The sequence below is a fragment of the Urtica dioica genome, chromosome 5, assembly GCF_054948205.1.
Source record: "Urtica dioica subsp. dioica isolate 48M chromosome 5, U.dioica_male_clone48M_v1_H2, whole genome shotgun sequence".
Lineage (NCBI taxonomy): Eukaryota > Viridiplantae > Streptophyta > Magnoliopsida > Rosales > Urticaceae > Urtica > Urtica dioica.
Window position 1 is genome coordinate 29,224,711 of NC_142760.1, and position 10,938 is coordinate 29,235,648.

Here is a 10,938-nt window from a genome sequence, read left to right on the forward strand (position 1 = left end):
GCTTTTACTATGATTTACCTAATGGTTAATATAATTTACTGAATGATTTACTATCTGTGAATGATTTACTTAATGGCAAGGTGACTCCGCATGAAGCTTGGTTCAAGATCAACAACCATGTTGTCAAATTCGGTTTGTCGGAATTCGCTCTTATGACGGGACTGAATTGTCGAGAATTCACTCCGGATGAGCTCGAAGAACACAACCGTGCAAGAGATTATACTCCGAAATCTATGTTTGCTAACAAATTTTTCAAGAAGATGAAAAAAGTGTCTACCCTTGAAGTGGTAGCCGCATTTTTAGGAGCCAGGGACGCAACGAACAATGAGAAGGTAATGTTGGCCAAATTGGTGTTTTTGGAGACAATCTTGCTGCCAAAACAAGAAAGGAGTAGCATCAACACTCGACACCTTGATATAGCCGACAACTCCGAAACATTTGACAACTATCCATGGGGGAGAGTGAGCTACGAGAAGCTTATAGAGTCGATCACAAATTGTGGTGATTCACTTCAAAAAATCACCACAGGATATGGTGAGCACGGATTCTCGCATGCTTTAGTTGCATGGGCATATGAAATCCTTCCCTCTCTTGCCGAAAATCAATATGGAATCTGCCGTAATCCAAACGCAACTCCGCGTATCCTTCGCTGGCAGTTTTTGTATCAGGGCAGATTCAACTCCAAAGGGCTTGTGGAGAATGTATTTGAAAACAGCAAGGTAAATAATATTTACCGTGACAGTTAATATTATTAACTATTATAAAATACATATATGACAAACGTGTTTTGTTTTTTAATCTGGTTGATTACAGGTTGTTGTTAAAGAAATTGTTCTAAGCGAAATGGAAAAGAAGGCACAATACATGGCGCCGTTTATTTCTCAAGATGCTAATGTTGAGGATGTACCTTCTTCAAGCACACACAAGGACTCTCCAAACAATAGTGCAAGAACAAGGGTACCGCCAACCTTTCCACAAACGGAAAACATGGACAATGTTGCATTTATGACAATGTTGAACAAGGTATGTATTTTAATAGTTAATCAAATTTACCTCTAAGAAAATTTTAGTGAGTTAATCATATTTAGATGATCATGTTAATTTTGAAATCATTGAACAAGGTTGCAAAATTGGAAAAGGGCCAATCAAAGTTGAAGAGGCAACTCAAGAAAGGCCAAAATCAATTTGAGGTTCAATTTGCTCAGATTAAAAAACAACTTGATGAAATACTAAAAGTTGTGTCGTCAAGCAAGAGCAAGGATGCAAGCGACCAATCTTTGGGAGACATCAACGCGGATCATGAATTCTCAGCTCATGTCGAAGCTGCGCATACCGAAAACATAACGGTTCTCATAAATATTTACTGTATATAATAAAAACTGTGAAGGTTAATACAATTTACTGTGCAGGTTAATCTTATTTACTGAAAATGTTTGTTCAATTAACACAGGAAAACGTGGTCGATGGTAACGCATGGACATTTCAAGAACCAATTCAAGAAGTTGTGGAGAAAGAGAGCACGTTTGGGGAAGCAACAACCAACTTGCCCTCGAACATTGTCGAGATCACCGTTGCTAAAGTCATAGACTCCCAAACTGAAAAGGTGCATTGGAAATAATATAATTTACTGTTCCAGTTAATATGATTAACTGCTGGATTTTTTTTGTTTAATATATACAGGAAAATGAGAACGAAAGCAACGAAGGGATGATTTCCATTCCAATTGTGGTGGCTGTTGAAAAGGAGAGCACAGGTGGGTCACCATCGATAGGTTGTGATAAAAACATGGCGGGGATCATCATTGACGAAGTGGCAGTGATCCAGACCGTAGAGGTAACCGTATTTATTAAGTTAATCTGATTTACTCTAAAGGTAAATATTATTTACCATGTCATATTTGTTTAATTACCTTTGGGTGATAACTTTGATAAACAGGAAATTGATGGCGATACCAACAAAGGGACATGTGTGAATGAAATATCAGAGATTGAGAAGAAAAGCACCAATAATATGGAGATTCGATCAAAGAGGAAGAATGATGATGAACAAGTAAATATCAAATTAAGATCAGATTTGCAAAGCTACACATATTTATGCAATCAATTTGTTTTTGCAGCAAGAAAATGCAATGGAACCCGAGGACAAACAGGAGCAGCCAAGAAGAGCAAGTAAACGAACTAAAGGGAAAGCAATAGCTACAAACTGTGAATAACAAGAACAGAATGCTGCAGGAATACTGGAGAAGAAGAGGGAGCGTAAACCAAGCAGCAAAACTACAACGCCATATACAACAGCTTTCGGGTCCGCGGCAGAGAAACCGAAGAAAAAAGACAAAGACGAGGGGCAAATAGTGGATGATGATGCAGATTATCCGTCGTTTAACCTCCATTTATCCCAAGTGTTTCGGAAGGATGGAAAATGATCGAGTATACCGATCATTATACAAAACATTATAAAGTCTTTTGCTTGTGTTTGATTATCAAGATATCAATTCACTTAGACAGTTAATGCTATTAGCCATTGAGCTCTTTTGTTTAACAATTGTACATGGTTTTGTACCAAGTTTCATGTAAGTAAATAATATTAACCCTGATAGTTAATTGTATTAACCATTTCCAAAAATTAACAAACTTTACTATAATGGTTCGATAGTCTTATACAGTAAATGCTATTAGCCATTGAGCTCTTTTGTTTAACAATTGTACATGGTGTTGTACCAAGTTTCATGTAAGTAAATAATATTAACCCTGATAGTTAATTGTATTAACCATTTCCAAAAATTAACAAACCATTGTACAACTGAATGAATCCATAAAGCTCTACAATATAATATGGAAAATATCAAATGATTAAGAAATTCCATATCAACAAGTTCAAAAATCAACTTAATTGGACATCAATGTAGATAAATTGTGTACTAAAATTTAGTCCATTAGACACGTTCGCTTGTTGTGGCCATTTCGTCCACATTTTCCGCAGTGTAGCTTTTTCAAATTCTCCGAAGCTGATTTGTATCTTGCCTTCTTCGGCCTCCCAGCCTTTGCCCTACTATTCGGAGCTTTAATTGAGTCTTTATGATCTTGGGGGACATTCCATCGCGACCTATCTTCGATTGGGTACAAGCTTCCAGCATAAGTCGCTGCAAAATATTCTCTGGTATAATAAGGGGATACAAAAGACAGAGGATTCAATTTTTTCTTCCACATAGCAGCTATAGCATGAGAACAAGGGAACTCGTCCAATTGCCAATAGTAACACGTGCATGTTCTATTAGCTAAATTTACAGTTTCGTTTACTCCGTTATCAACCACTTCGAGATCATGCATGTTTATGGGTATGACCTGCAAGTAATAAATATAATAATTAACAAACAAAGGAAAGTAATTAATATCAGCTTGTATAGAAAATGACAGATATTCTGTTAGTAAATATTATTTCCGTAGTAGTAAATAATATTTACTATAAATATTTGTGACTGATCTTACAAAAGCAAAGGTACTGCAAAGGTACGCTAGTAATAAACTCACCGACATACAGCGAGCATTGTCCTCATTTGTCAACAAAATCTCAAAAGCTTTAGGAGTAAGAGATGTCGTCATAGAATTCCCAAAATCAGTGCGCTCAAAAAACCATTTATGGAGTATATTTCTAAGCTCAATAATCAATTCTGAAACAGGCCAACCCCTTGCTTCTTTCAATCTAGAATTCATCGATTCTGAGATATTGGTTGTCATCAAATCGTAGCGCCGTCCAGGGAAGAGCGAACGAGACCATTTCTTTGGATCCGCATCCTCTAAATATTTCTTGATGCGAGGATCAATTTTGTTCAAGAGACTCAAATATTTCTCATACTCGGACACCGTATACGCCTTTGCACACCTTATGAAAAAGGGTTCAATTGCACCATGATGAAAATTAACCTTTAAGTTGCTCAATAGGTGTTGCATACACGCTGCGATTTTTGCTTCAGGAAATACACTAGAAACAGCCTTCGCGATCGATTTATGCCTATCCGAAATGACGACCATCGACTCACGCACGCCTATGGCCTCTTTCAACTTGAGAAAGAACCACTCCCACGACAAGTCATTTTCTGAATCAACTATGGCATATCCTATCGGAAATATATGGTTATTCCCATCCATTACCAAAGCAATAAGCAAACTGCCGCCATACTTCGTTTTTAGATGGGTTCCGTCAACCGAGATTACAGGTCGACAATATTTCCAACCCGAGATTGATGCTCCAAATGCTATGAAAAAATACATGAATTCTCCAATCGAATTGACATAATAATCTGTAAATGTACCTAACAAACCAAGAGTAAATCTATTAGTTAATCTGATTAACTATTGTGTCAATATTATTTACTGTACAACCACGAGATACATATTGATATAGATGAAGAAGCTACCTGGATTCTTGGACTTCATCATATCTCCAATGTAAGGAAGCAAAGAATAAGCCTCCTTCGGGCAGCCTCTTATCTCCTTAAGGGCCATATGACGGGATTTCCATGCCTTGTAATAGGAAATATCGACTTGTAAGTCCGCCCTTGCTGTTGAAATGATGTCTTTTGGAGTAATGTGATCAGCACATACTTTCTCTAAATTACTTTTTAAGCAATGGCTAATCAGAGATGATGATGCTTGTCGGTGATCATTAGACACTATATTCAATCGATGGTCAATCGTGTGCACGTTCGAATATTTACGTACGGTCCAAAAGCCCATATCTTTAGACGAGACAGCGTTCATCATCCACTTGCAAGAACTAACAGAGCAAATCAGATTGTAGCGAGTCGTAGATGACCTAGCAACTTTAAACTCAAAGTTGTTTGAAAAGCCAATAATTGCATGACTTTGATCATGTGTTCTTTCTTCATGAAAATTGAACCCTCGCCAAAGACTAATGATGATGTAAATTTATCAAAATTTACATCATCAACGATAGTCAGAGCTTTGGAAAAGCCAGCTACAATAAAGAATACGTTAATCAGTGAAAATTTACTATAATGGTTCGATAGTAAATAATATTTACCAATCGCCCTTCGATGGTAAATAATATTTACCAGATGAAAAAACCAACGTACCTGTCTCAGATTTGGCCAATTCCATGCTTCAAATATAGACACACAGAATATATATTCCAACGAAGTCGATTCTGAACAATATAAGAACAATATATGAAAATCTCAAATCGATGATCCTAAATATGTATTCCAACGACGCCATTTCAATGATCCTGGTTGTATAATCATGGAATCCATTAAAAAAAGCTAATTCTAACCTGTAGAAGAAATAGGAAACGCAAATCCAAGGAAGAAACTAGAAATCGCTGCCGTGAGATGCAAATCGCTGCCGTGAGATGCAAATCGCCTATTCTCTTCTCGTGCCGTGCTTTGGAAGAAAAAAATTGCCGTGATCGGAGAACGAAATGAGGAAGAGAGCACTTAAAACAGTTTAAAACAGTTTAAATGAAGGGTAATTTTGGCAAAATGAAAAATATGGGCTATTGCCCTAAATAAATAGATAGTTGGGCTATAATTTAAAAGCCACCTCTATAAGGAGGCTGATTGTTTACAAATCTCATATAAACTAAACTTATATTTTATTGGCGACTCTCCATCTCTTACTTAATTAAGTTATTGTACTTTTGATAATGAGTTCCTCATTTTTTAAATCACTACTTTTGTAACCAAATGCTACTAACTCTTGTTTAAATTTATCTTCTCTATATATTTACGTTTGCCAAAAAAAATCCAATTAACTTGGAATTAAGAACAACAACAACAACAAATTATTCTAATGAAAAGTTCCGTGCATTTTACTAAAAATAAAAAAATAAAAAATAAAATAAAATAACGTGACAACCCCACCTAGTACTGTATAAAATAGATTAAAAAATAATGATCATGCTATGAGATCGTGAATAAGTTTTTTTCCCACAACTTACAGCAAAAGAACAAATAAATAATTAAATTTTGTAAAGATGGGCTTGAGGTTTGAAGCACAAAACCCACGAACGACTCAAACTGCGCGGTTGTCGTTTGTGCGCGAGCAATGGGCGATCTGAGCGTCGTGCGTGGCCGGAGGTTGTCGTGGGTGTCTGGGAAGCGGCACGCGCGGGCATGGTTTGCGTGGGCGCGTGGGTCTCGTCGGAGGCGCTCTGGTGTCCGGGAATGGCCGCGGGATTTGAGGAGGAGGGTCACGTGGGGGGTCAGGCCTCGCACGTGCGGGCTTGATGACAGAATCCGAATCGCACGCGCGGAGATTCACTGGCTTCATACTTTTTGGGGTCGACATAAGAAGCGGTGAGGATGATGGTTGATCACTATGGATAAAATAATAATAAAATATTATTAATATTGTATAAAACCATCACGAATCATCATATTAACAATATTTAGATAAACAAAAACTTCCTATACTAATTTTATAAGATTTTAAAGTTGAAATTAATCAGTATAAAATTTGAAAGTGTAGTGCTAAGATAAAAAAAAAAAAAAAAAATCACTGAATCGATATAAGTATACGTACCGAGTTTTATGATTGGTGACAACTATGACTGTATGAGGTATAGTTTTATTCACTAAGGGGATTATGTGTTATGTGAACCATGACTTGATAAGTGTCACCTATATATATAGTTTCTTAGTAATCAATAATTTACGCGCATGTATGTGGAAACTCCGAAGCCTCGTAGGAGTTGTAATTAATACGCTTTTTTTGTAGTCGAATTCGTATGCTGTGATTTACACAAACTGGCCAGGGCCCAATGTATGAGGTCTTAGGCAATAACTAAAAATTATTAGGCTTTATTTACATCACGTTAATTGTTATTTCTATAGGGTACTATACGTAACTTGTTTTCTTGAAAGGTTGAAATTTTATTTCCTCCAACACTTGATTAATAATAGAAAATTAGCTACTTAAATTATTAACTGATCAAAATAGAAATAAATATCCTTTGACCAATTTTAATTAAAAAGTTGATGAAAAGAACATTAAAAAAAATTAATTAACATTTACTATCGATCGTTAACTATATTCAATTTAGAAAGAAGAAACACCATAAATATAATTTTGATGCAAAAAATCTAAAAATCCATAAATTTAATAATATTTATTATTGATTATTAACTATGCGCAATTTACCAAAAAAAACTCATAAATTTATTAATAATTATTACTAATTATTATCTTTATACCATTTTGAAAAATAAATGCTAGAAAACCAAATGCTTATGCAGAATCAAGGTTCAAAATACCTACGATATACCACGATGTATCGTCGATATCAAGAAAAAATGGGAAGTTCGGTATTCGATATATCATCGATATCATCGGGTATTGAAATTGGTATAAAATACGTCGATATATTCGTTAATACCCGATATATCAGTAAAATTAAAATTTCGGTGACGATATTTTAATCCTTGTGTAGAATCTAGAAACCTTAAATTCATTTAGTTATTATACTATATCCGATTATAAAAGAAGGCCAGATATCCAATATGTAGAACACGGAAAAAGAATCAATTATCTTCCTTACCAGAGTCGACCAACGACCAATATATGTACCGCTATCTTTCAAGCGTCCAACTTGTATGAATGAACGAGGAGAAAAAAAACTTGTCCAATGAATAAATAAAATCAAACATCAAATGCTTTAAGAATGTTGACCAAGAATCGGTTATCTTCCTTACTAAAGTCGACCAGTGAACAATATGAATCTGCTATATTATGATAAGAGTATGAACGAACGAAGAAAAAAAAAAATCAACGACCAAATAAAATCAAACTTCAAATGTTTTAAGAATATCGCTCAATTAAAAATTCAAATGCAAAGCAACTAGTAAGAAATATACTGAAATAATTGTTTCCTACAAATATGGAAACAATTAAGCATGTATAATAAATTGAAAAACAAAGATTTAATTTTTCATTTGAAAAGAAAATTGTATAACAAAAAGATCAAAAATTGGATTTTACCATGCTAATTTAACAATCACTTTAAGAAAAAACAAATTTGAAATGTTGACTTAAATTGAATTAGGTATGTTTCGATTGAGTTAGTTATAAATTTTCCTTTATAAATTACTTAATTGATTAATGTCTTGCAAATTGCAAGGGTAGAATTATTTGCTTCTTTTCTTCTATTTCCAGAACATAATTTGTCATCTTTATTCCAAAACTAACGCAGCATCACGTGGAGTCTCGATTGCCAAATCCGACGCTGTAAATCCACGTGGTATTTTCTTATTGGCTAGACTTCGTGGAAGTAATAGAAGCGCCATGTACCCAATTCTTTAACACATTCGTTCAAAGTTTCCGCTGTTTGTTCAGCTTCAGAAATAACCCATATCACAATACGAAATCGCAGAGAAATGAGAACTGTGTTGATCTTTGTCGCGATTACTCTTTGTTTCGCTAACATTCTCTTAGCCGAGCCGATATTTCCGTTTCATCTCGGTATTTAATTTCAATTTTGATTTTCTTAGCTTGAACTTCCCTGGTTATTCAAAACCGAGACCAGTGATCTGATTTTCATTTTATTGAATATTTTTTTTTGTCGGTTATCGTTAATTTGATGCATGGTTGTTGATGAGCAATAGGTGGTTCATTCGCTAAAACCTCTCGTGAACCCAAATTCAACATCGAATTACATCCTGAAGATTCTCCTTACCATCCTGTAAGTAAAGAATAATAAATATATATTTTAATATTTTCGTTTTCTGTGTTGCTTGGTAAATGTTGGCTTACTGAAATTTGGCGTCTGTGTAAATATATAAGTAGTCGCTACTATTACAATGAATCTGTTCCCATTTTACATGGTATAGAATTGAATTTTGATGTGTGACACGATTAGTAGATGGATTTGGTATTGATAAATTTGATTTACTTTTTGGGTGATTTGTGTTATTGTGAATGTTGTAAATTTATCAAGTTCCTGATAAACTATGTAGGCGCTTCAGGTTCCTAAAGAGCTAGATAAGAATTAGGTGTTAAGAGGAAGAATTTGAAAAAAAAAAAAAAAAAAATACAAGCGCTCTTCATAGTCTTTGGTGTGAATATGTGGTGTTCATTATCTGCAGGAAGATGACGAAGAGGCCATTGTGATGCCGAACAATGATGGACATAGTTATAGATGTTATTTGCCTAAGGTAGAGAAAGCCAAGACTGGAAAGCCGGTTCCTCAGGTTAATCTCAGCAGCATGGTAATGGAGAGTGTGAAAAAGGTTGAGCTGAAAACACCGGACGAGCTGCTCGAAGGACTCAAGGACCAATGCTTCGTCAGAGTGAGTCCTCTAGCCGATAGAAATCTACCTGGAAATTGGAAATCCGTGATATTGTTGGGCAATGTATACGAGTTACTAATCTTATGTTATTTATTTTCTGAACTATTCTTTGCAGCAAGAGGGTTGGTGGTCATATGAATTTTGTTACGAGAAGAGGATGCGACAAGTTCATTTAGAGAATGATTTGGTACCCACTAATATAAGCTTGTTGTGCGATTTTTTCCTTGCTGCATTTTTTTTTTCTCTCTCTTCTGCTTGGTATATCGTGAATGGGATACCATGAATTACATAAATTTGTTGTTTCCTTAAAAATAAATATATGAAACTGGTTTAGCGTCCCTCTTTTTTTCCTTCTTGGTGGAGCCCTGTTTGGAGATTAGTTGGCTGCATAATTACTAACAATTTCTAGGGCAAATTGTTTTCCAACAGATAGTTCAGGAATTTATTCTCGGTGTGTTTGACGCTGAAGCCACCGCCGCTGTCAACGAAAATCTTTCCGACATTTCCCTGCTAAAGGATCCTCGCTCCAAAGATGCAGCTCAAAGGCATGAATTTTCGCTAATACAGAAACTTTGTATTTTCACGTACTGCTGGAATAAAAACTAATAATATGGTTCTCCACTCTTGTAGATATCATCCTCATCAGTATAAAAATGGAACCATTTGTGATCTCACGAATCAGCCACGAGAAACTGAGGTCTGCAATCATAGACTGGTATCATGCTTTTCTGAATTTCTTTTCGTGTTGCGGATATCATTTTTCGTTTTGCTCGTGTTGCTTTTAGGTGAGATTTGTATGCTCAGAGCCCAGAACTATGATTAGTTCCATTACAGAGCTATCTACCTGCAAGTACGCAGTTACGATTCGAAGCCCTATGCTCTGTCAGCATCCGTGAGTCTCTCTCTCTCTCTCTCTCTCTCTCTCATATGTTTCTTTGTCGCTAGACTTTCTTTTGGTTGTATTTGTGATAACTACTTTACATTGAAATGGCAGGTTGTTCCAAGCAGAGCGACCAGTGTTGTACACGATTCACTGTAACGTGATTCCTACGAATGTGAAAGAAGCTAACGTAGCAGAAGATTTGAAAGACCAGAAAATTGTTGCATTAACAGATATCGAAGATGCATCAGATATATGATCTCCCCGATCAACGTACAAGCTAAAGCCGAGCTTTATTTCATCCATCCGTGGGCTTTCGCACATAGTTATCTAGCGCTAGAGAAAATGAAGAGGTTATACGCTAACGTTTGAGGTATTTTGTAGCAACTATACACTCACTTTCAGTTTGATTGAGCATAGCTATATTTGCAGCCATGTATTGGATGATGTAATGAGCTTGTGAATGTGAATTCTTTTCTGGGTAGAGAACTGAAGGCCCTTAGGGCCATCTTAGGATTGCTCTAAGCATAGCGCAAAAGCAAAATTCACTGATGGAGTTTTCTATTTTATGTTACCGAAACACTCTTAAGTGCATATTTAGTGGGGTGTTCGATCAGAAAACTGAGCCTCTATGGGTTTGGTATCAATCGCATTCGACAGAGACCATCTCGATTATTGAGACGGAACATTTTTTTCGTGGTCGGACAGTTGTAAAACTGGGTTGTGCATAATTTTTTTTTTTTTTTTTTAAACGGTA

General features: G+C 35.7%; 1 protein-coding gene across 1 annotated transcript; it reads left to right on the forward strand.

The window, feature by feature from the left end:
- Positions 1-8,312: 8,312 nt before the first annotated feature.
- Positions 8,313-10,616, forward strand: OS9 (ER lectin-like protein). The gene is made up of 8 exons (XM_089613954.1): positions 8,313-8,474; positions 8,618-8,694; positions 9,098-9,301; positions 9,417-9,488; positions 9,731-9,846; positions 9,932-9,998; positions 10,087-10,193; positions 10,296-10,616. Exons 1-8 carry the CDS (start codon positions 8,390-8,392, stop codon positions 10,438-10,440), a joined length of 873 nt encoding a protein of 290 aa, XP_089470080.1. The 5' UTR covers positions 8,313-8,389; the 3' UTR covers positions 10,441-10,616.
- The last annotated feature ends 322 nt before the right edge of the window (positions 10,617-10,938 follow it).